This window comes from Notechis scutatus, chromosome 1 (assembly GCF_049901735.1).
Source record: "Notechis scutatus isolate UNSWTSFEM ecotype Mainland chromosome 1, rNotScu1.2, whole genome shotgun sequence".
NCBI lineage: Eukaryota > Metazoa > Chordata > Lepidosauria > Squamata > Elapidae > Notechis > Notechis scutatus.
Window position 1 is genome coordinate 96,414,520 of NC_142009.1, and position 25,928 is coordinate 96,440,447.

The 25,928-nt window shown below is 39.5% G+C and overlaps 1 protein-coding gene across 28 annotated transcripts in view; it reads left to right on the forward strand.

Annotated features, from left to right (window-relative positions):
- Positions 1 to 16,866, forward strand: part of PTPRK (protein tyrosine phosphatase receptor type K) — a 404,892-nt gene extending 388,026 nt beyond the window's left edge. For all 28 annotated transcript variants that reach the window (XM_087972104.1, XM_087972119.1, XM_087972125.1 and 25 more), the window contains 7 exons: positions 3,260 to 3,409; positions 3,852 to 4,025; positions 5,688 to 5,819; positions 9,089 to 9,214; positions 10,404 to 10,567; positions 12,559 to 12,694; positions 15,303 to 16,866. In XM_087972104.1, coding sequence (XP_087828230.1) covers positions 3,260 to 3,409; positions 3,852 to 4,025; positions 5,688 to 5,819; positions 9,089 to 9,214; positions 10,404 to 10,567; positions 12,559 to 12,694; positions 15,303 to 15,356 — 936 coding nt within the window. In that variant the 3' untranslated portion in view covers positions 15,357 to 16,866. The remainder of the gene's footprint in view (positions 1 to 3,259; positions 3,410 to 3,851; positions 4,026 to 5,687; positions 5,820 to 9,088; positions 9,215 to 10,403; positions 10,568 to 12,558; positions 12,695 to 15,302) is intronic.
- The last annotated feature ends 9,062 nt before the right edge of the window (positions 16,867 to 25,928 follow it).

Genomic DNA, 25,928 nt, shown 5'->3' on the forward strand with positions numbered 1-25,928 from the left:
CTTATGGGCAATTTCTTTTTTCTGTTCTAACCCCTGCTCCATTTCCATTTCTCCATTTCCATCTATTAATTGGTAAATCAATCTTTTTTCTTTCCCTTTTTTAAATCTATAGGACAACCATCTTCCTGGCTTATTAGCGTGCTCAAAATAAGTTTGTCTAGTTCTATTCAAATTTATAATAATTCTCTCTTGTTCAATTCAATTCAATTTGTGTTTAATTATTGTTATCTGGTTTTGCAATCTTGAATCGTTTGGGGTACTTTGTAATTGAATTTCTAATTCTTTAAAAAAAATTGTAGTTTATTTTGCTGGGCATATTTTTCTTTATTCCTCTTGGCATTATAAGAGATTGTTATACCTCTTATTACTGCCTTCGTTGTGTCCTAAATGTTTTGTTTCGTAGTTGCTCCATTGTTATTTTCCTTTAAGAAACAGTTTAATTCCTCCTTAAGTTTATTCGTATATTCTTTTTCTCTAATTAAATGCATGTTTAATGTCCACCTTTTCCTGGATTTTTTTCTACCTTTCCAGATTATGTGAATTGGATTGTGGTCTGCCCATTTATTGGGTAGAATTTCAATCCCTTTTATTTCATTTGCTATTTCCCCATTCATCCATGCCATGTCAATTTGTGTCCATATTTGGTGGGGGTTTGAATAGAATGTAAATTGTTTTTTCTCAAGGGTTTAACCTTCTCTATATATCAATCAAATCTAACTCCCTCATCATTTCCATACATATTTTTGGAAGCTCTCTTTTTTTTCTGTTTCTTCTGCCAATGCTGTGGTCTTTTTGGTAATCAGCAATAGCGTTAAAGTTCCCTATGATAAAAATATTTCTTTTTTCCAATCCTACTAATTTTTCATATAAATACTTAAAAAACTCTTTTTGCTCTCCATTCGGGCATAAATTACCACTAAAAGGATTGGAATAGCATTAATCCAGATCTGCAAAACCAGAATTCTTCCATCAGGATCCGACCATAACGCTGCTTTCATGTCCTCTTTCACATACACTGCTATCCCTTTTTTTTTACCTGCAGCTGCCGATGCAGTAAATAGCTTCCCTAATTTTGGGCATTCTAAATATTTTTCATGTGATTTCTTTATATGGGTTTCTTATAGGCATACTATGTCAGCATTTTGCTTAATTAATTTGGCTATTGTCCTTTTCCTTTTTATCATAGAATTTAGACCATTTATGTTAATTGACAATATTTTCCTTTCTTCTTCCATTACTTAATTTTGTTTCGCTCTTTGTCTCGTGACTGCTCCAGTTTCTCTTTGTGCCTTTCTCTTTCTTGTTGTTACTAGATGATTTTTCTTACTTCTTGTTTTTCTTCTTTATTTTTGATTGGTCTTATTCTTCTTGAACATTTAAGTCTAATTAATTCTCGCTCTTTGCCTTATAGTAACTCCAAGTTCTGCTTGTGGTTTATACTGTGCCTTGCTTTCTTCTTTTTCTTCTGTTGTTGCTGGTTGTTTTTAAAGTTTTCTGGGGTCTTCTGTCCCTTCTTTTGATGCTCTTGGTCTTCTTGGGATTCTGGTTCTGATTCATCTTTGCTGTTCTGCTCTTCAGAGCCTACCAGTCTTTCATAGAAATCTTAGGCTTTTTCTAAAGAGTCTACTTTAATTTTTCTTTCCCCCCAAGTAATTAACATCCCTTCCGGGACAAGCCATTTAAACATAATACCTTTTCAATTTAATTGGGTCACCAGGGATTTGTAATCTCGTCTTGCTTCTCTAACCCTTCTTGGGATTTGTTTAAGAACTGAGATTTCTTTGTCCTTATACTTAATTGTTTCGTCTCTTGATATTTTGTATATAATGTCCCGGACCTTTCTTCTTGCAAAACATACATGCACTTCTCTTGGGCATTTGTGTCGTCTTGCATAATTAGTACTTACTCTGTGGACTTCATCCAACTCTTTCAAAATCTCATCTTTGTCTTTTTCCAGTACCTCTGCCAAGATTTCCGCCATCACCTGATCTAAGTCTTCTTCTTTTGATTCCACTATTTTTTGGAATCTTAGATACATTGCAGACTTGTCCATTTCTAAATACACCAGGGAATCTTTAATTTCCTTACTCACAGTCTTTAAGCGTTCATCCACTCTTTCCAATTTGTTCTGTCCTTTTCTCTACTTTGCCGGCGTCGGGAGGGACGTCCCAAAAGGGAAAATTTTCTATTTCTAATACACTCTGCCATCGCTGGTCATGACATGACATTGTCATTTTTAAAATAAAAATATATGCAGGTAATCATCGACTTACAACCACAGTGGAGCCCAAAACGTCTGTTGCAAAGCAAAACAGTTGTTAAGTGAATGAGTGACATTTTTGCCACAGTTGTTAAGCAAATCATTGCAATGTGTTAAGTGAATCATGTGGCTGTTAAGTGAATTTGGCTTTCCCCATTGACTTTACTTGTCAGAAACTAGCTGCAAAGGTTATAAATGGTGATCATGTAATCCTAAGACAATGCAATAAATAACCCTAGGACAGTGTCATAAATATATGCCAGTTGTCAAGCACCTGAATTTTGATCACATGATGATGGGGATGCTGCAAAGATCTCAGCGTGAAAAATGGCAATAAGTCACTTTTTTCAGTGCCATTGTAACTTTGAACAGTCACTAAACAAATGGTTGCAAGTTGAGGACTATCTGTACTTTCAAGCATACAACTTTATACAAATATGGCATACCACCAAAGTGTTGGTGGTATGTTATTATTTTTCATAGATGTGAGCAAAAACATAACCATTCCCCAACATTATTTCTTTAATTTTGCCGTTAAGTATTGCTGGGATTAAAAATTTGCCATTCTTTAAAATGTATACTTTTTGAATGAATATTACTTTAAAAATACACAGCACTGTTTCTTAGCTTTAGCGAGATGCAAATTGTCTTTTTAAGCTTTCTTGAATAAGGGTGTTAATGGGAAAGTATCCAAAGGAGAGATTTCATTCCTTTAAGAACCATTGCTGGATTCAATAATGAAGACATCTTATGAAATGTTAGAAAAAAACATCCTAGCCAATAAAAAACATCCTAGCCAATAAAATCAGCTCAACAGACTTAGCTGGAGAGGTGGTGGACTTTCTTTTATTAGATGCTTTCAAGTGGCACTACACATCAACTAGGTGCTGAGAATGCTGTAATTTGTATTCCTATACTGAGCAAGAGGTTGGATTCGGTGACCTAAATGATCTGTCCAACTGTAGGATCCCCAAACTTCTTCTGTTCTTTCTCTGGCAGGAACAGTATATCTTTATTCATGATGCCATCCTGGAAGCCTGCTTATGTGGAGAAACTGCCATCCCAGTCTGTGAATTTAAAGCTGCATATTTTGACATGATTCGAATAGACTCTCAGACAAACTCTTCACATCTTAAAGATGAATTCCAGGTACATCCGTTGGTTGATGTCACTTTAAAAGCACCATTTCTTTGCTTTCGAAAATACAGAATGTTTTGTACCTCCTGTGTCAGATTCATAATGCATTGTCCTCTTCTGTCATGGTGTTCTTTCATGTCTGGATATGGGGAATATCACCGTGTGATTGTAATCACTATAGCCTGCCAATTCATTTGAACGTGGGTGACTTTTGGCCTATCAGGAGCAATTTTTGCATTTTAGATAAGTGTAAAATACAGGGCATGAATTTTACATGATGATTTCCAATTCCGTATATGCAGATTCTTATCCCTTACTCCTGACTAAACAGAAGTAAATGTGCTTTTGCTTTCTTTGTGGCTTTCAACATTGTCACCTTGCCTGTATCCCTTATGCCCAAACCTCTTTGAGTTAGGTACACAATGTCAAAATAAATATTTATTTTGCCTTGTAGACCCTGAATTCTGTGACTCCTCGGCTGCAAGCCGAAGACTGCAGCATAGCATGCTTGCCAAGAAATCATGACAAAAACCGCTTTATGGATATGCTGCCACCTGACAGATGTCTGCCTTTCTTAATTACTATTGATGGCGAAAGCAGCAATTACATCAATGCTGCCCTTATGGATGTAAGTGACTATTTTCCTTGACTAGATGAGAAATATGCAATAGAATTATTGGTACTTGGAAAAAAAGATTAATTCATACTTATTCTGATGTGCAGCAATATACTGATTTTTCTGACATTATGAATATTACAAATTTTTTGGAGTTGAAAATTACTGAGGAGAAATGATAGGAGACCTTGGATATTTTTATACTTTAATGCAGCCAGTAAGTGATCTTGTATTTTGAGGAAACGATCACTTCCAACCTGCCAAATGACTCATGGTTACGTACACCTAAAAACCAAAACAGTTATTTTCCACATTATAATTAATTCATTAGTATTTATACAGTTGTTATTTAAAAAAAATTAAAAAACAAGAAGTATCTCAAATGATCTTAGCCTTGAAAAGCCCTTCTGAACAAATGTTCTTTCCCTTCAGAAGAAGTTAGAAAAATCCAAAAGAACGGAAAGAAGAGCTCTCTCTCATCCTGCTGCTTGCAGATCCCTTCTGAGCTTTTTCAAAAAGTCAGAAGCAAGGAAAAGTGGGAGTTCAGATTTCTTGAACTTTTCTTGCCAGTACAGCATGGAAACCTGAGCCTATAATAGTGTCTAGAGCAGAGGTCTCCAAACTTGGCAACTTTAAGACTTGTGGACTTCAACTCCCAGAATTCCTCAGCCAGCATAGTTTGGGGACCCCTGGTTTAAAGAGAAGCATGAGTCAGGCATGTCTCATTCTTTTGTACTATTTGCCTCTGGGCAATGTAGCATCAATGATCGATCCTAGGAAGAACACCCTATTTATCTTTTCACCTTTCCTTCCAAGAGGTTTGATAGTGGTGATTAGACCAGCTGACTCAATCCTTTATACCAATCAGTTGGAAAGTACAGTAGGTAGGTAGGCAAAAGTCAACAGGCAGCATTTATCTCCCAGAAGCTACTGTAACTTTTAAAATTTCCTTTTACTCCTATTACCTCCTTCTCCTAGATCAGCAACCCCCAACTTTTTGGGCACCAGGGACCGGTCCCATGGAGAAAGGTTTTTCCAAGGACCGGAGGAGGTGTGGTTTTGCATGCTGCCTGCATCCCGTGGATGGGGCTTCATTTGTTTGTATGGACCGCTGCTGGTCCATGGACCGGTGGGGGAACCCCTGCCCTAGATAACTAATTCTTCTGCTACATAAAGAGAAAGGATGCAGAAGGAAGTAATAGGAGCACATGCTCACGTTCACAGTTTCTCATATACACCAATCATCCCCATAATCCAATTCTCAGTTAGCTTAAACAAACTAACCCATTAATCCCCCTGTTGACACCCAGCATAACTCTAAAAAAAAAAAGCTGGCAACTGTTCATGGTCAAGGTCATTCTGCCTTAAGATCTATCATGAGGACAAAAAAAAAAAAATCTATCATGTTCTTTTTCTCCAAGATAAAGAAGTAAACTAAAGTGAAAGCAAAAACTAAGAAGCTCCTTAGTTCTGGCCAAGATTTAATTTTTTATTTCCTGGTCCCATGCTCCTCAAAATGAAAGGAGTTAATATATTGTCTGTTTTGTTATTATTCTGTTGCTCAATCTGGAGAGTGGTGCAGTGGTTGTGTAAGATTTATACGTTTATTTGACGAGGGAGATATTGTTGCCTGCATTTCTTTTTTATTTGTATTTTATCTATTTTAAAATACAGAGCTACAGACAACCTGCTGCTTTCATTGTCACTCAGCATCCTCTGCCGAACACTGTGAAAGATTTCTGGAGACTAGTCTATGATTATGGCTGTACCTCTCTCGTGATGTTAAATGAAGTTGATTTAGCTCAAGTAAGATCTTGATGTTGAAAAAGTTTGTGCAATCCACCTTAAAAAGGCTGACCTTTTTTTTTTTTCAGTAGAAAATTTCACTCATATTCAGTCTGAAATGGTATTGATGTTCTGTATATGGTACATTGCATAAACATCTGTACTACAGATGGCTTCCACATAGATACAGTTATACTGTATATCACGGGTGTCAAACTCGATTTCATTGAGGGCCGCATCAGGGTTGTGTTTGACCTTGGGGGGCCAGGGTGGGCATGACCAATGTGGGTGTGGCCAGCTCGATGTCACTCATGTTGCCTGTGATGGCCCAAGTGCTCTGCCAGTGAAAATGGGCTCCCCAGCTCCATTTCCAGCTGTGACGGCCTCCTACAACCCTCTGCCAGGAAAAATAGAGCTGGGGAGGGCCACATGCAACCCTCCCCAGCTCCATTTTCACTGGCATAGGCCACAAAGGTCATTCCTTTGCTGTCTCCTGGGTGGCCCACACAGGCCAGATCTAAGCACCCCATGGGCCAGATCCAGCCCGTGGGCCTTGAGTTTAACACCCCTGTGAATACACACACACACACACACACACACACACACACACATAACATAACATACATAGACTCATGTGTCTTCCTTATACAGATTTAGATAAATATTCCTTTTTATAATTAGTATTTTCCTGCAGGTGCTTTTGTTTTTATCAACTGAGTGTTGATCCATTGGTTGTAACAGGAATTGACCAACCAACTTGTCACCTGACCCTGACGTCAAGGGCTGAGGGAAAGTGGCTGGCCCAAAACCATTTCCCCTCAGACAGCTTTCATGCCTTAGGCGAAAATAGAACTCACAATCTCTTAATTTCTAGTCTTGTGCCTTAACCACTGAACCAAACTGCCTCTCACATTTAGAGGTCTTTAGATGTAGATATATAGATAAATAGAAAAGGAACATGTGTTCACATTAAAATCCAAAGCATTTCTGAGAATGCTTGGCTACCTATAGCAAATTAGAAGGAACATCTTTTACATAAATGGATATACTTTTAGGTCCTAAATCCGCAAACATGATTATAAAGTATAATTATAATGTAACTAACTAGCCAATAGGAATATGCATTGAATTCAATTGAATTCCAGACTGAAGCAGGCCCATTCAGACAGAGTCAGAAGAGGATCAAATCTAGACCATGATCTGTACATGATCCTTTCTGAGGTTTTCATTATTATTTCAGATTAATAACCAAACATAAATCATGTCAATAGATAATTGTACATTTCTCCATGATTTTGTGAAGTAACAAACACTACTTGTATGTAAGAGTAGTAGGAAAGAAGGGCACAATGAAATCTAGATTTAACAGCCCACGAAGAGGAGGGCATCCATTATTCCTGAGTCACAAATTATTTATTTTATTTGCAACTGTTTGTGTTATTTGTATAAGGCAAATATACAAGGCAAATGACATTAATTGATGGACTAATTTGTTACAAATAATATAAGGTTAACTATTTCATGAAAACTACTTTGGATATAGCAAACTAGTCCGCTATTTCAGGGAGATATTTCACATAAGAAATATGATCCACACTATCCAGAATTAAGATTTTACTTTGGTAACTTTTACTCCCATTAAATGATTTTGCTAAGACTTCAGTCATAAATTTTCATGAAGCAATGCTGAATGTATCAAACGTTTGTTCTGTCATTCGGTATTATTTACTGATACTCTTTCCTAGGAACAGGAAAAGTTTGATTTTCTGGAAAAGATTTTGATTTCTTGGATTTTGGTATCTCGCTATAGCAGTTGGTTCTGTGTCAGAAAGTTCTTGACATTCAATTGTTTTGTCTCAACTATAATTTTTTATAGTTCCATCACATCCATCATTCACTCTGTTTATTGGATTTTCCATCTTTAGCTTTAGTTGAGCATAGGAGCCATAGTGGCACAGTAGTTCGAATGTAGTACTGCAGCAGTGGTAGCATTCAAATTTTTTTACTACTGGTTCTGTGGGTGTGGCTTGATGGGCGTAGCAGGAGAAGGATACTGTAAAATCTCCAGTCAGAGGTGGAATTTGCCGATTCTCCAAACTACTCCAAATTTCTGCTACCGGTTCTCCAGAACTGGTCAGAACCTGCTGAATACCACCTCCACTGCAGGTTAATTCTGCTGACTGCCAAGGGTTCAATACTCAACAACTCAAGGTTGACTCAGCCTTCCATCCTTCTGAGATTGGTAAAATGAGGACCCTGATTGTTGGGGGCAATATGCTGACTCTGTAAACCACTTAGAGAGGGCTGTAAATCACTGTAAAGCAGTATATAAGTTTAAGTGCTATTGCTATTGCTACATGCTGTAAAATTTATGCACACTCTATACCCTGAGCTATTCTTCTGATATTTATAGGTTTCTTTCCTAGGGATATGTAAATGATATTGGTACTGGGCATTTAAAATAAATAAATGGAAGTAGGGAGGAAGGGAGGGAAGGAAAGAAGGAAGTAAATAAGCAGAAAAGTCTCTCATCATGGTCACATCTCTGCACTCCATGATACAAAAACCTTTACTATTAATTTTTTTAATGTTTCAAGTTTCTAAACTAGGGCCATCTCCATTATGTAATTTTTTTTGTAACAGTGCCCCACTGGTTATGCTTTAGGCGATACCTGTTTCCTATTTTAGAAGATCCAGATACTGTTCTTGCACAAAGATTCATTAGTGAATTAATCTGAAATACAGCAAGGTAACAAATAAAAAGAAAAAAGCTATGATTTTTTAATCTTAGCCAACTGAGCTAAGATTTGCATTTGAGTTCCCAATTCAACTGGAAAATCTCCATATTAGCACAAAGTAAATTGGGCTGTTTGTCATGCTATCAAATTGGTCCAGACATATTATTATCAGTTCACACCCTTGCTGGCTAATAGATATTCTGTACTGCTAAATAAAAAATATTTAATGTAAAAGAGACTGCTAAGAAGAAGATGAGGTTTCATATAGTGAACCTGTTGCCCTCCTTCCAGATGTGAGCCAGTTTAATTAAGCATGAGAACTGTGAGCTCCATCAACAGTTACAATTAATAGAAGAGTTGGATAATTAAAACTGCTTTACCATGCAAAAATGGAACAATGTGAACTTTTTTTCCAATCTTGCGTTGTTGTATTTGCATAATGATTAAGCTGTCGTGATTCTGAACTCTTACTTAGAAGACACCGCAATGTATGGTGATTTAGCACAATGTCTAAAGCTACTTAAATGGCAGCTTTTGTTTAATATCACACAGGGATGCCCACAATATTGGCCAGAGGAAGGAATGCTGAGATATGGTCCTATTCAGGTTGAGTGCATGTCCTGTTCAATGGAGTGTGATGTAATCAACAGAATTTTCAGGATATGCAATTTAACAAGGGTAAGGCATGTTTATTGACCTATTATAATAGACTATAATAGAATTTTTCATATTCAGAAAAACATGTTTATAAAAATTAAATGACTTTTAAAAAAATAAAACCTTACTGTATGGTAGCGTTTCTCAACTTTGTGGTAACTTTAAGACATGTGGACCTCAACTCCTACAATTCAAGTTCTTTTAGCTATATCATCGTTGCTGGACCTGTTAGCAGCCATTTCAAGAAACTTGCCTTTTCTCGATCTTGTTCCATAACCACAAAGGCTCTGGAACATACTCATTTTAAGTTCAGGAGGCATTGTAAGCCACCCAATCTCCTTAACTCAAGTGGGTATTTTCCTTAGGTTGAAGACCTAGTTTGACTCTAAAAAGAAAAATCATGTCTCCAACAGGTACAATGAGCATATCAGATCGAAAAACTGCAACCTTGAACTGAAAACATTGCATTTTATTTAATTCTAGCAGCTGTTCTTTTCCTTGAAAATCCCCTCATCTATCTCCAGAATTTTTTTCAAACTTTCCTCAGATGGTATAGGGGTTTGCAAGAAAAGAGAAAGGAAAAGATGTCTGTAATAATTAGTATTGCTGAGAATCAGATTATTTCTGCATTAAAAGGCCACAATATTTTACTATCTGCCAGCCTAATCTGTTTCACAGGATTTTTGAAAAGATGAAAAACTTTGAATATTTTGCCTTGCATCTAAATTTTCCTAAATTAATTAATTTTCCTAAAATTAATCTGTGGCATTGGTAATTGAGCTACATGTTCTCTGACAAAAATGGATTCCCCCACCCCCAACAATAAAGCCCTTTGGACCAGGATTTGTTTATAGAAATTTGACTAAATAATTGCAAACGTTTATCTTGGATTCACTATGTGAGATGGCTGGCTATTCAAAGGTGATAAATAAACAATATTTTTGAAGAATACTTTTTTTCCATAGCACCAATGCAAGCTGAGATATGACTTAACCTACATTGCAAACCAACTCTTCTTCATCTTCATACTTTTGTAATTGCAGAGTAAAATTTTTAGTCACCATGCTTTCTACTATCCTGCCTGATGAACTAGAAAACTAGCCTGCCATAAACTTTTCACCGATTTTAATATAGCCTCTCATTCTTTTGAAACTTCATTGTATTGTCTGCAGTGGGTATAAAATTGGTTTGTTTTTTGCTTTTTCATTAGCCTCAGGAAGGTTACCTGATGGTTCAGCAATTCCAGTATCTGAGTTGGGCACCTCATAGAGATGTCCCAGGCTCCAAGAGGTCATTCTTAAACTTAATTCTTCAAGTGGAAAAGTGGCAAGAAGAATGCGAAGAAGGGGAAGGGAGAACCATAATTCATTGTCTGTAAGTGTAATTTAGCATTTTAATCCTGACTATTTATTTTCTCCATACTGTGGACTGGAATTTCATGTAGGTGAATGTTCTAGGTATGTTTCACTAACAGAACAATATGTGTACTCCTATTTCTCTAGTCAAAGAGAAATATTTCTTCTTCCCAAGAACAGTGTGTGCCTTTCTCATTTTATGATAGTGTATCTCGTTTGATGATATCGGGCACTTGAACATGGTTACCTAGATTATTAAATGTAATGGAAAAATGAGAGGTATCTCAGACTACATTGTATATAGGCCAGCTCAAGCATTTAGAACTACTTTCCAAGAAAAATCTTTCTTACAACCATTGAACATCAACCAAATTTAATTTCCTCCTTCTAATAGGTCCCCCATTCCAGGCACTTTTGCTAGGGCCAAGAATATATAATTTTAGAGACTGAAGTCATCTATATGTAAGCATTTTCTTCTTCTTCTTCTTCTTCTTCTTCTTCTTCTTCTTCTTCTTCTTCTTCTTCTTCTTCTTCTTCTTCTTCTTCTTCTTCTTCTTCTTCTTCTTCTTCTTCTTCTTCTTCTTCTTCTTCTTCTTCTTCTTCTTTTCTGTCTCTCTCTCTCTCTCTCTCCCTCCCTCCCTCCCTCCCTCTCTCTCTCTCCCATCTGTCTCCTCCCCTGCTCATTTCAACATGTTGCTGTATGGTTATGATCTAATTAGAGTTACCTTATATTATGGTGAAGAAACAGAAACCATAATAGGAAATAACCAAAAGCTAATTACACGTTTTTCAAAAAGACATGAAGGAGTAGAGCTGGGACATTTTAATTATTTCAACATCTGTTGGAAGATAAACTCTGACAAACATGGTCCTTTCAAGAAAATAATTGATCTGTCCCTCTGAAAATTCTTCAGTGGGTTTAACAAGGCATGAGCGGTCAGCTCTGCTTGACTTAATCTTAATCAACAGGGAAAACAAAAGTGGTGGAACAATTGAAGAAAAATAACATGTACAGATGAAATTCTTTATATTCAAGAATACTGAAGGTTAATGTAATCAAAGCACATATGTTAAATATAAGATAACCTTTATTGCCATTATTTTTTCCCCTGTGGGAACTCTGGCACACATTAAAAATGAAAATCTGTTTCCTGCTCTCAAAAGTGTACACATACATTATATGCATATAGTTATGCTATATACCAGTGGTGGCGAACCTATGACACATGTGCCACAAGTGGTATGCAGAGCCCTCTCTGTGGACACATGCGCCATCACCCCAGCTCAGCTCCACCATGCATGTGCACATGTCTCCCACAGCCAGCTGGCCTTCGAGTTTCTGCTGCACATGCATGGGGGTGGGGCACATGCATGGGGGTGCATGCGGGGTGCACCCATGCGCCAGACATGCATTGCATTTTGGGTATACGTGCACACATGCTTTGGGCACTTGGGGCCCAAAAGGTTCACCATCATTGCTATATACATACATATGTATATACCTACACCCTAACATATAGAAACAAATAAAATGCATATAAAGACCTCAATATAGTGAATTATTACTAGTAATGATGAGAGAAACTGAAGTTCAAGGCGAATCTCAAAAAAGATATACGTAAAGCACCATAACAAATACCAGTAATTGGGAGGGAGAAGGATGGGAAAAAAAAGATGTCAGAAGAAGCCAGAGTGGCTGCCCAAAAAAGTTGAGTGAAAATGTGAAAATGGAAAGGGGAGATAATGGAAGTTGGCCGAAAGTCATTTCACTAAGGAAAACACATAATAATAACCCATATGTGTAGAACTAATGACAGGAAAGGTAAAACTCAGCATGAGCAGAGATTCATGAAGGATATGGCTAAGAATTAGAAATAGGACCTGTTTAAGTGTCTTGGGAACATGCTAACCAATTACAAGAACAGGCAGAGTTGCTCAGTTCCAAATTGATTCAGCCTTCTTTACAAAGCAAATTTTTTTTTTGTTAACCATTGTTCTTTTCCTATTCAGGAACGGTGGTGGACGAAGCGGGATGTTTTGTGCCATAGGCATTGTAGTGGAAATGGTTAAAAGGCAAAACGTCATTGATGTTTTCCACGCAGTAAAAACTTTACGGAACAGTAAGCCTAACATGGTAGAAACGCCGGTAAGTTATGTTCTGCTGATAAACAAATAAACAAACGCATGAAAATCATATAAGTCACCTAAATAAAATCATTTTTTCCAAGACTCCAAGAAATACAGACTATGTTCAATTAATTATCAACATACTGTATATCAAAATAATTAGAATACATCTAGAATGTATTAATGCTGAATTATAGCTCTGTACGAATTCCCATGTGCTGAATGCATGCTGAAGGTCAAAGTCTTTATTCACTACTGAAAGATCTAGGCCTTTGATGAATCTGAGAGACGGTGGTTTCACAGTAATCACTGGAAACATCTTTCTTTCTCTTTAACTTCCTGCCCTAATTTGACTCATAAGACAGAGTTTCAGGCAGTTTTAGGGTTACTGTCATCTCAATGCTAACTAAGAGGAGTCATTCGAGAAGATAACGTAGCTTGTAAAGTAGTGGATGAGCTTTTGGAGAGAAGGTGTCAAATTGTTTCTTTTTAACAACCTACGTAGTTATAGATGGTTTAAACAAGGAACCAGCTGGAAATGGTTATTTTTGTCAAGAAAATTCCAGACATTTCTGTGGAATTAAAATTGTTTACTATCCAGGCGACCCACCATTTACCTATCTCTGCCAAATATGATACATAGAGAATTTCCTTATAGGAGGCATCATCCAAAATTCATTAAAACTTTAAATGGTTTAGTGTATTATATCACAGGCTCCTGCCATTTTTTAAAAAATTATATTTAGAAGAGGAAATGAGAGTGAGTGAAAGAGAGCGATAATGGTTATGTAAAGAAGAAGAAAAAAGCTAGATACATTATAGTGATTTAGCCAAAGTAAATATTACAAAAGATAAGAAAGTGGCTAATTACCAAAAAAAAGAGACAAAAAGATCCATGTAATATTCATAGGGAACAATATGCAAATAATTAAATTAAATCCTGAAGTTTATAATTAAATCTAGACTTGCACATTTTTAAACTGCAGAAACTTAACATGTAGAAATCAAGGTTTTCTGCAGTGCATCAGAATTACATAAGGTGTGCTTATTGCCAGTATTAGTTTGAAACCTACGAATCTATAGTCTGTGACTATTAAAGGTCATTTTTTAATTCTTTGAATTTGATTTCAGAGCAATCATTGAAATGTAAGATAAATCAATCTACACAGCCCAGCCTCTCAAATTATGGAAACAATCCTAACTAAAAGCAATAGAATCCCATATCAACTTTAATGCTTCTGATGTGGGATTTTTTTAAAACAATTGACATACATTCCTGCAAACAGAAAATGCATAATTAACATATTTACCTAGTATGTGTTTTCCTAAAATATTAGAGCATATAAAGTGGGAAAGAGTAAAGAATGGGAAGCAGGAAGGAAAATCAATGGACATGAGGATGAAAAGGCAGAAAGAAAGGAGAATTAGGGTCCGATTTGGGGCAAGAGAGGGGATCTTATGGCCCTTGAACTCCTATCATTCTTGGACAATTATGGCAAGAGTTATAATCTAAGATCAATCAATTTGTGGAATAACAGATGACACACCTCTTCTATGAAAAATAATTTCTTTTCCCCTTTGGCTATGACCACTATAATTATTTATAAATCCCTTTTGCATCCTTTCCTTGACAGAATATTCCCACTAGGAGATTTATGCACTGGTTTTGTTTTGTTCTGCTAGACTGGAGGAAGGCACAGATCTGTGCTTTATATCTTCCCCGTTTATAATTTAAAAGCACTTCAGAATGCATACTTTATAATCAGTGTTGTTTATTTTAGTAATTTCTAGCCTGCTATGATTTCTAACAGCTTTGATTATACGTAAAAGCACAAAGCAATGGTGCTATTCTGTTACAGTCTGAGCAGCTGCCAAAGGGGGGGTATTTTCAAGGTCATGCTTTATGTGGGCAAAACGCTTGATCGCATCTCCAAAAGCTGTTAAGCTGGGAGAAAGAACCACCCAAGAAACCAGCCAAATATTCTCATCTGACCTCTACACACCACGTTAATCAGAGCGCTAGAACGAAACAGCAGTATTTTTTTTTAAAAAAAAAAAAATGTACTTCCTGTTAAGTGCTGTATGATGGTGGTTTTCTACACCTGGAGGAAGGGTGGTTAACTTAAAAAGAAATCAGATAAAGAGTTGACATTTCTTTTCATCTCTCAGAATATTGTTCCTTCCAGATCATGGGCCTTGGTAAAAGATATATCTGTTAGGAAATGCACATTTTCATAACCATATAATAAACTATGTATGTTGGCTTATTCAAATTCCTATCTTTTTTTTTATTTTGGGAGCTTACATTTCATTCAGTTTGGTGTAATACTAGCTATAGTATTAAAAATTGAGGTTTGTCAGCTGATAAATGAATGTTAATATTTTTATTATTATTATTCTTTTGAAAGAGCAGAACTATTCTTTGGTAGACAAATAACTAGCAATGAGATATGAAGCCACTGATAGCAAGGAATTCCAATTATTATTTTTTAACAAAAATCATGAACAAATATAAAAACATGGTGAATTAAGAACAAAATATGCAATTAAGTCTTTGGAGCAGTAGTGCTTCCTTCATTTTCTTTCCTTCACAAATGCAATGTAACATGGTTTTTTTGCTCTATTAGGAACAATATCGTTTCTGCTATGATGTCGCACTGGAATACCTTGAATCATCTTAATATGAAAGGATAAATACAATCAAGTGAACCAAATAATATGAAATTTAAGAAACTGTGTTTTGACATCTGCTGTTGAACCTATGAAGAAACGTTTTAGTGAAGGGGAGACTTAATTTTTAAATGCAAAAGTATTTTTCTTAATAAATGGTGTAAAGGAGAGAGGAGAGAGAGAGAGAGAGAAAGAGAGAGAGAGAGAGAGAGAGAGAGAGACTGTTGTTCTGTCCCTATACACAATCTGAATATAGTGCCACAAAAAAAAAAATTAAGAGTCAAGGCAGAGAACATCTGCTAATCAAAGTAAAACTTTCCAGTGTTTGCATATTCCACTGACTCTCGGCTACATTAGTCCTGTCATCTGTTGCATGTATCTATTCTAGTGAATGTTTTATTTTACACTTGTTCTTAATTTCATACTGTTAAAAGTTTTTAAAAACACTGTGTACAGACTGATAATCTGTAGGTTTTATGTGTTGCAAGAATCTATATAGAGATACAGCCACACATACTGCAAACATTTTTAAAAATGGCATATTTTATTTTACTGTGCAATGACAGCCTGATCAAAGTTCTTTATAAAGAAATTCAAACATAAGCCAAAGACTCAAGTGTAAATATGTTTATATAGGAAAGAAAGCACATTGTATTTATTGTTTACTGACATTCCTTTTATGATGGTTGGACAGAACCATTTTTTTTCTTAGAAACATTGTTGCTGAAATCAAGTGTAAATGATTTTTGTAGATTATTTTTTGTATGTATTGTGTAAGTAGAAGGAGAGAAAATGAAAAGATCTTTTATGGATAAGCCAGAAAACATTGATATACTTTTTTGGTTGGGGTGTGTACACGCTTATGAATGAAATTCATGTAAACAAGAAAAAGAAACCGAACATAAAACTTCTTTCTCAGACTATATAGAGGTTTTCTTTCAGTTTATAGTGATAAGAAATCAAATAGAAACTGCACATATATATAACTTTGGGAATTTCATTAATTTTTTAAGGAGTAAATGGGTTAATAATGAATGCTTGACACACAGAGCAAGTACAAAAATAAATAAAAATGCAAGTTAATAACATTTATTTTAATGTTTACAGTTGAGGCACAAGTTCTAGGCCACCGCACCAGTGCATTGTTCCCTTCTGCAATGCTGGAGGAATCTTCTGGTTCTCATTCGTGATTTCCCAGCTGAGCCAAGAAATCAGCTTTGGTTCAAGGCTTCAAAGAAGCTCCAGCTTTTCTCCCAGTGGTAGTCTAGATTTGTGGAAATGGTAGCTTTGTGTTCTGACAAAGCCAAAATGGATTGAATCAATTCAAGAGTTAGGTGATAGCTTTGGTATGTTTTTTACTTTGCTCTTCATATGCACATTCATAAGCCTGGACATATTTTCATAATGAAAAAAACATTTACTGTGTCCTGTTGATTTTTTTTTAATCAAGAGTAAATGATAAGGTGCTGATAAATATTCATGTAAAATAAGAGTGAATTAAAGAAGTTTTATAAAATATTACGTTCATGTGTCCTATTTTGATTATACTTATTCCTTTATGAAAAGAAACACACACACCAGCACCACAGTTCCCTTGTGCAAGGTAATTCATCTCACACTAATTTAAAAAAAAATATGGTGGAAACTAGTCCAAGATCCACAACTCCTTTTATACACTGATACAAAGATCTCTGGGGAGCCAAATATGAAAGAGTACATAGTGTGTTATTGAAGATAAAGGTCTTAAATGGAAGTTTTTCATGAAACAGGATTACAATACTATTCTACCATATCTGTTTAAGGATGTTTGAAGCTACAAGTGACTTTGGAGCTGGGCAGCTGGTGGGTGACCCTACAGATAGGGAGAAAATAGCTTGATATAAAAGACCCTAAAACCCCCGAGGTAATGTAGTGCCTCAATTGGGCCTCTCCTGCTCCTACCAGAGGCAATTCAGGACAGTTTACTTTACACCAGGCTTGGGGTCTTCCCCAACTTTCTGGGAAGGCAAGAGAAAGGACGATCAGAATCAAGGCCTACTTCCTTGCCACCACCATCAGTGTGGCTCCTTCCTATATCTTTAACTGAAGTGCTGTATTGAATCCAAGTATGGTAGGCTGAGGGAAGGAAGCATTCCTAATCCCTCATTTTAAAAAGGGGGCAAAAAACAAAGAACACAATAATAACTAAAATACAGTAGTGACTGAGATGATTAGTTGACTGGCTTCAGAAACTTCCCAAGACTCCATTTTGTTCCTGGCTATCAGAAACTGAAGCCCGCTTTTCAGTGGCAGATTGGGAAAGTCCAGCAGCAGGAAGTGCATCTTGAGGAAGAAGTTGTTCCTCCAAATCAGTATCCAGGTATGAAGTGGGGCGTCATTACCTTCCTTAAACCCAGTCTGTGGTTCTATATACACGCCTCTGGGATAGCACCAGAGGTGAGATTCAAATCTTTTTACTACCAGTTCTTGGTGGGTGTGGTGTGGTGCTTGGCAACAGAAGGATACTGTAAAAGCTCCATTCCCAATCCACCCCAGGAAAAGGATACTGTAAAAGTTCCATTCCCACCCCACTCTTGAGGGAAGGTTACTGCAAAATCTCATTCCCTCCCCACTCCTGGGGGAAGGTTAGTGCAAAATCCCATTCCTTCCCCACCCCACTAACCTGCTTTCTAGCTTTGTTCTCCTGTGCAGGGCAACAAAAGAAGACCCAGCTGAACAGCTGGGACTCGGGAGGCAGAGAATAGATGGAGGTGAGGCCAGTCAGAGATGGTATTTGCCGGTTCTCCAAACTATTCAAAATTTCTGCTACTGGTTCTCCAGAACAGGTCAGAACCAGCTGAATACCACCTCTGGTCAGCAGTGACACTGATGGGCAGAGACAACTTGTCTTTGATTTCCCTATCAAAATATAATGTTGCTAATAAAACAATCCAACATGCTTCTGATTCAGGTTCAAGATGCAGAGTTTTCCCAGATGGCTGAGATATATGTATATATGCATATGACTCAGAGTTGGAATGAAAAAATAAGTTGCAAGAAAACATCTCTTTAAAAATAAAATCATAGTTAAAAGTTTTTTAAAAGTTTCGGTGAAAATACTACAATAAAGTAATGAAAGCTATTTTAATAGAATATACACTGCTCACTTAAACAACACAATGTAACTCCAAGTCAATCACACTTCTGTGAAATCAAACTGTCCACTTAGGTAGCAACACTGATTGACAATCAATTCCACATGCTGTTGCGCAAATGGAATAGACAACAGGTGGAAAGCATAGGCAGTTAGCAAGACATCCCCAATAAAGGAGTGGTTCTGCAGGTGGTGACCACAGACCACTTCTCAGTTCCTATGCTTTCTGGCTGATGGTTTGGTCACTTTTGAATGCTGGCGGTGCTTTCACTCTAGTGGTAGCATGAGACGGAGTCTACAACCCATACAAGTGGGTCAGGTAGTGCAGCTCATCCAGGATGGCACATCAATGCGAGCTGTGGCAAGAAGGTTTGCTGTGTTTGTCAGCGTAGTGTCCAGAGCATGGAGGCGCTACCAGGAGACAGGTCAGTACATCAGGAGACATGGAGGAGGCCATAGGAGAGCAACAACCCAGCATCAGGACTTCTATCTCTGCCTTTGTGCAAGGAGGGACAGGAGGAGCACTGCCAGAGCCCTGCAAAATGACCTCCAGCAGGCCACAAATGTGTATGTGGCTGCTCAAACGGTCAGAAACAGACTCCATGAGGGTGGTATGAGGGCCCGACGTCCACAGGTGGGGGTTGTGCTTACAGCCCAACACCATGCAGGACGTTTGGCATTTGCCAGAGAACACCAAGATTGGCAAATTTGCCACTGGCACCCTGTGCTCTTCACAGATGAAAGCAAGTTCACACTGACCACATGTGGCAGATGTGACATGGTCTGGAGACGCTGTGGAGAACGTTCTGCTGCCTGCAACATCCTCCAGCATGACCGGTTTGGCAGTGGGTCAGTAATGGTGTGGGGTGGCATTTCTTTAGGGGGCTGCACAGCCCTCCATGTGCTCTCCAGAGGTAGCCTGACTGCCATTAGGTACTGAGATGAGATCCTCAGACCCCTTGTGAGACCATATGCTGGTGCGGTTGGCCCTGGGTTCCTCCTAATGCACGACAATGCTAGACCTCATGTGGCTGGAGTGTGTCAGCAGTTCCTGCAAGATGAAGTCATTGATGCTTTGGACTGGCCCGCCCGTTCCCCAGACCTGAATCCAATTGAGCACATCTGGGACATCATGTCTCGCTCCATCCACCAACACCACGTTGCACCACAGACTGTCCAGGAGTTGGGGGATGCTTTAGTCCAGGTGTGGGAGGAGATCCCTCAGGAGACCATCCACCACCTCATCAGGAGCATGCCCAGGCATTGTAGGGAGGTCATACAGGCACGTGGAGGCCACACACACTACTGAGCCTCATTTTGACTTGTTTTAAGGACATTACCTCAAAGTTGGATCAGCCTGTAGTGTTTTTTTCCACTTTAATTTTGAGTGTAACTCCAAATCCAGACCTCCATGGGTTGCTAAATTTGATTTCCATTGATAATTTTTATGTGATTTTGTTGTCAGCACATTCAACTATGTAATGAACAAAGTATTTAATAAGAATATTTCATTCATTCAGATCTAGGATGTCTTATTTTTGTGTTCCCTTTATTTTTTTGAGCAGTGTACTATCATCACATCGAATAATACAAACTTACATGGTGTGGAATTCACTATGCTAATTTAAACTACCAGCCTTGTGTGGCATCTTACCCGGGATTTTTTGTTTGTTGCCCATGTAGAATTTCAAATAAATTACCGCTGTTAATGGTCTGATGTGCCATAATATTAGGCTAATGGACTGTGCAGCTTAGTAGATGTGTTAAAATATCTAAAAATAGCACTAAGTAACTGGTACTGAATAGCTCTTGTGGAATCTGCAGCTCCCAAAAAAAAAAAAAAAAGGTTCCTGTTATGATTGTGTAAGCATCAATTGATCCATATTTTGAATTCTTATAGAAGACAACTAAAACATCATGGGCTGGCTACTATGTTCTGAAGTTCCCCCTTTGGTCCGGTTTCCAGCAGGGGGCACCCAGCTGCAACCTGATTGGCCGGTAGTTTGACAGCCAACTATATAAGGAGCTGTCAAACAGGCCAACAGCTGTTGTCTCACAGCTGAGCAGTTCATTTGTTAGTGCGCGGATTCAATAAAGCCTGAGCAACCAATTTAGCAGCCTCGCCTCAGTCTGTGGTGCATTCGCTCCCAGTACAAAGCACTGGCGATGAAGGTGGGATTGCCATCCTTGAGGCATTAAGCGAGCTTGAAGTCCTCCTATGGGCAAACAAAAGAGCTGATCATGGTGGCAGAGAGAGCCAAACAAGCCAGAAGAGCATACAAAAAGAGCAAGTCACGCTGAGGGAGCTTGATAAGTCCACCAGCCACCTGCCTAAGGATCAAGGGTACTGTGAAGCTGTCAGAATGGCATCGTTAAATTCATTCGCACCATCTGACGCATCCACAGAGACTTGGGAGTCATACATTGAGTGTTTTGACTGTTTCCTAGAGGCAAACGATCTGGTGGATTTGACAGGCAGCCGGCGAAGGGCGCTGTTTCTAAATTTCTGTGGCAAACAAATGTTTGACACAGCCAGAGCTCTGTTAGCACCTCAGCCCCTGAATTCTGTCACCTGGGAGGCGTTAATGGCAAAGCTTAAGAACCATTATGCTCCCACCCCCTCACGAATTGCTCGAAGGCACGCATTTCACCAGAGCGAGCAAGCTGAGGGGGAAACTGTTAATCAATTTATGGTGGGTCTCCGAACAGCTGCTCTCCATTGCAAGTTTAAAGAGCTGGATGATGCCTTGCTGGACAGACTACTAGCAAAGCCTGACCTGACACTACAATCAGCATTGGACGAAGCCTGCACTGCAGAGCTATCCAACAAGTCAACGGTAGAGATTCATGGTGCGAGCAGCCCAGCTTCGGGGAGAAAAACCCTAGCTGTCCACCAGGAAGAGGTTACTGAGGAAGACCTCGATCTGCTAGGGAATGACGACATCCACCGGCTGAAGACTGCATCAGGAAATAATTGGCAATCCAATAAAGCAGCCCAGGCACAACCCTGCATAGGGTGTGGAGGAAACCACCCACGAGCAGCGTGCAGATTTCGAACTGCAAATTGTCAGCGCTGCGGAAAGAGAGGCCATTTAGCTAGGAAATGCAGAGCTATCCTGCCTGATGACAGAGCCCAGGCAAAACAAGGGCAAATGAAGGGGACCCCTAGAAAGGTTCCTAGGTTGAGGGAAGAGTGTTTCACCATCCAAAGGGATAATTGCCACATCAACCCCAGAGTAGGGCAAACAAACTTATCACTAAAGAAATTTTTTTTTCTTTCAGTGAAAATTGAGGGATAGGATTGTCAAATGGAGGTTGACACAGGTTCTTCTTTGTCATTGGTTAGTTGGAGCACAATCAAACAGTTGGTGCCCAAAATGGCAAAGAAAAGATTAAGTCCCTGTTCCCTCACATTAAGAAGCTATCAAGGGAATATAATTCCCATTTAGGGTCTCGCTAAAGTGACAGTAGTTTTCAAACAATTCAAAGGGCGTCTCCCACTAATAGTTGTGGAAAGGACATTGCCAAGTTTACTGGGCCTTGACTGGTTAGAATCCCTAGGTCTGGAGTGCATGCCACAAATGGACAAAGCACTGATACCATAGACTCATTGGCAAAGGAATTTGCTAGTGTTTTTGACAATGACCAAGGTAAATATACAGGGAAACCTATTTCACTGAATTTAGACCCTACAGTTATGCCTAGGAGATTGAAAGCCAGGCGAGTGCCCTTCGCACTCTGCCCAAAAATCGATGGTGAACTTGATAAGCTTATATCACAAGGGGTATTAGAGCCAATAGATCACATTCCTTGGGAGACCCCAATTGTCACGCCACTCAAGGCTGACGGGTCGGTCAGGGTGTGCGCGGACTACAAGGCAACCCTTAATTTGGCATTACAACAAAGTGCGTACCCAGTGCCTGTAGTGCAACATCTGTTGCATTCACTGGGTAACGTAAAATTTTTTGCAAAGCTTGACATGGCTCAAGTGTATCAACAGCTGCCGGTGGACTCAGCCACCACAGAAGCCCAAACCATAGTAACACACAGGGGAGCATTTAGGTGCAATAGGCTACAATTTGGCATTAGTGCTGCCCCTGGGATATTCCAGTCCCTGATGAAACGGCTCTTACAAGGCATCCCTGGAATTGTTCCATACTTTGACGACATTATTGTTTCAGCTAGAGATGAAAAGGCACTTTTTAGACAGCCTAAGGGAAGTTTTTAAGAGATTCCAGGCAACAGGTTTGAAACTAAAAAAGAGTAAGTGCCATCTGGGCGTCCCTAGGGTGGAGTTCCTGGGGTTCCTGATTGATGCTGCTGGAATTCATCCCATAACAGCTAAGGTTCAAGCCATAAAAAGTGCTCCCACTCCAAACAACAAAACTGAGCTGCAGGCCTTCCTTGGCTTCCTGAATTTCTACGCCATTTTCATTCCTCACAAGGCAACAGTAACTGAACCCCTACACAGACTTTTAGATAAAAAATCACCTTGGGTTTGGGGCAAGAAAGAGGCTAGCTCTTTTAAGGCTGTGAAGGACTTGTTAACTTCAGACTCTGTTCTCATACAGTTCAACGAATGCTTACCATTAGTGTTAGCATGCGACGCTTCTCCATATGGAGTAGGGGTAGTTTTGAGTCACAGACTGCCTAATGGCTCTGAGGCCCCTATAGCATTCTTCTCTATGACCCTATCGCCGGCGGAACGAAATTATAGCCAAATAGATCGTGAGGCCCTTGCTGCCATTACTGGTGTTAAACGTTTCCATGAGTATGTTTATGGACATAAGTTTGAACTTATCATGGATCATAAGCCTTTACTAGGGTTATTCGCTGGGGATAAACAGACTCCTCAAATACTCACTCCTCGAATGACAAGGTGGGGGGATTTTTTGGCAGCATACTCATACACACTGTCATATCGGCCAGGCAAACATCTCAGCCATGCTGATGCCCTCAGCAGGTGCCTGATTCCAGCTGCAGCTGAGGACCATGAGGCTGAGGAATCAATCCTCCTCATTGACCATCAACAGGACTTCCTGCTCACCACTGCAGACATTGCTGCCCATTCAGCTAAAGACAGACTCTTAAGGCAAATTCTGGACTAGGTGAAAAGGGGATGGCCACAAGGGTCTGTGCCTGCTGATTGTTGTCCCTTCAAAATAAGGCAACAAGAGCTGTCTTGCAGCAAGGGTTGTTTACTATGGGGGAGTAGAGTGGTAATTCCGTCAGCCTTACAAAAGCACGTTCTGGGGGCACTCCACAAGGGTCACCCGGGCACCATTCGTATGAAGTCCCTAGGCCGAAGTTATGTGTGGTGACCAGGGATGGACCAGGCAATATCTGAATGGGTGTCAGGGTGTCAGCAGTGTCAGGAAACTAGGCCATTACCCCCAAAAGCCCCAGTAAGAGAGTGGGAAGCCCCCAGAGGTCCATGGTCATGCCTACATATTGATTTCACGGGGTCCTTCCAAGGCCAGATTTTCCTCATCCTAGTAGATGCTTTCTCCAAGTGGGTTGAGGTAGTTTTAATGACCTCTACAACATCTGAAGCTGTCAGCTTAGCTTTACAAAAGGTGTTCACCACCCATGGGCTTCCCGATCTAATTGTATCAGATAACGGGCCCCAATTTACCTCAAGAAGTTTTGAGCTGTTTCTCATTAGTTTAGAGATAAGACATGCATTAGTTGCTCCTTTCAATCCCAATAGTAATGGAATGGCAGAACGAGGGGTAAGATCTGCAAAAGAGGCACTAGCAAAGATGGGCCCAGGGCCATGGCCAACTAGAGTAGCCCAGTATCTGCTAATCCAGCATTCTACCCCATGTCCATTCACAATTCATAGCCCAGCAGAATTATTAATGGGCTGAAGACTTAGAACAATGTTAGATAGGCTGCATTCTGCCTATACACCAGACAAGCCCCTTGACTCGCATAGCAATGCCAGGGAATTTGATGTAGGGGACCAGGTATTCGCTAGGAACTACACTGGTAATCCCCTGTGGGTACCGGCATCCATAACTAGCATAACCGGGCCGTATTCATACATTGTAAAGTTAGAGGATGGCCGGACCTGGAAGCGCCACATTAATCAATTAAGGGGGCGAGGGAACCTGAGGCCAGGAGCTGTATTAACAAGGGAGAACGATGAGGTCTCAGGAACCGACACAAGACCGTCTGCACCAACCACACGCCAGCAGCCACACTCACCAGAGAGGCCAGGGGTCGAGGAATCACCAGCCCAGAAGTCCAACTACAGCAGTCGGAGGTTCCGGTCAAAGAAGTTCCAGACAAAGAGGTTCCTGCCATGTCCAATGAGCCATCGCTGCTCAGATCAACTAGAATCCGGCGCTGCCCAGCCTATCTCGAAGACTACGCATGTGCTGTTGAGATGGGAAGGAGTGCTATGTTCTGAAGTTCCCCCTCTGGTCTGGTTTCCAGCAGGGGGTGCACAGCCGCAACCTGATTGGCCGGTAGTTTGACATCCAACTATATAAGGAGCTGTCAAACAGGCCAACAGCTGTTGCCTCACGGCTGAGCGGTTCATTCACTGTTAGCGCACAAATTCAATAAAGCCTGGACAACCAATTTAGCCACCTCACCTCAGTGTGTGGTGCGTTCACTCCCAGTATGAAGCACTGGCTCCATAAATGGCACACCAATTCATTTTCACTACTTGAAAATGAATACCCACATTTACCATTTATGTTGCACCTTTTCTGTGCTCATGCTGGCTTGCCTCCGAAGCAGTTTAAGGCAATCCTGTCTGAACTGAAATACTTGGGCAAGGCAGAGGTGGTATTCAGCAGGTTCTGACCAGTTCTGGAGAAGCGGTAGCGGAAATTTTGAGTAGTTCAGAGAACCGGCAAATACCGCCTCTGACTGGTCCCGCCCCCATCTATTTTCTGCCTCCCAAGTCCCAGCTGATGGGCTGGGTCTTCTTTGGTTGCCCCACGGGAGAACAGAGATGGAAAGCAGGTTAGTGGGGTGGGAATGGAGATTTTACAGTAACCTTCCCTTGCCACACCCACCAAGCCATGCCCATAGAAATGGTAGAAAAGAAAAGGAGAGAACAGAAAGTGCAGGAATAGAAAAAAGAAGGAAAATGTTTAAAGAACTTGTTCCTTATTTTCATCACAACTACAAACAAATTTAGAATTATTCACCTCCTGTAAGGTTATATGCAAGTATCTCTTTGTCTAATATCTTATCCACACACAAATCCATAAAGCATTAATATTTCAGCATTGGTATCAGCAAAAGCCACAAAGGTTTCCAGAATTTTATTAAAATGTGATTTATTTTAACCTTGGTCAAAGAAACCAACTTTGCACTCCTTCCTTTTGCTTCTAGGAGTTTTAATATTTAATTCAGATGTTGTTATAGGCTTTGATTTCTCTTCAGATTTTCTTTTTCCCATCTCACAAGACTTCTTCGAGACTTTAACAAA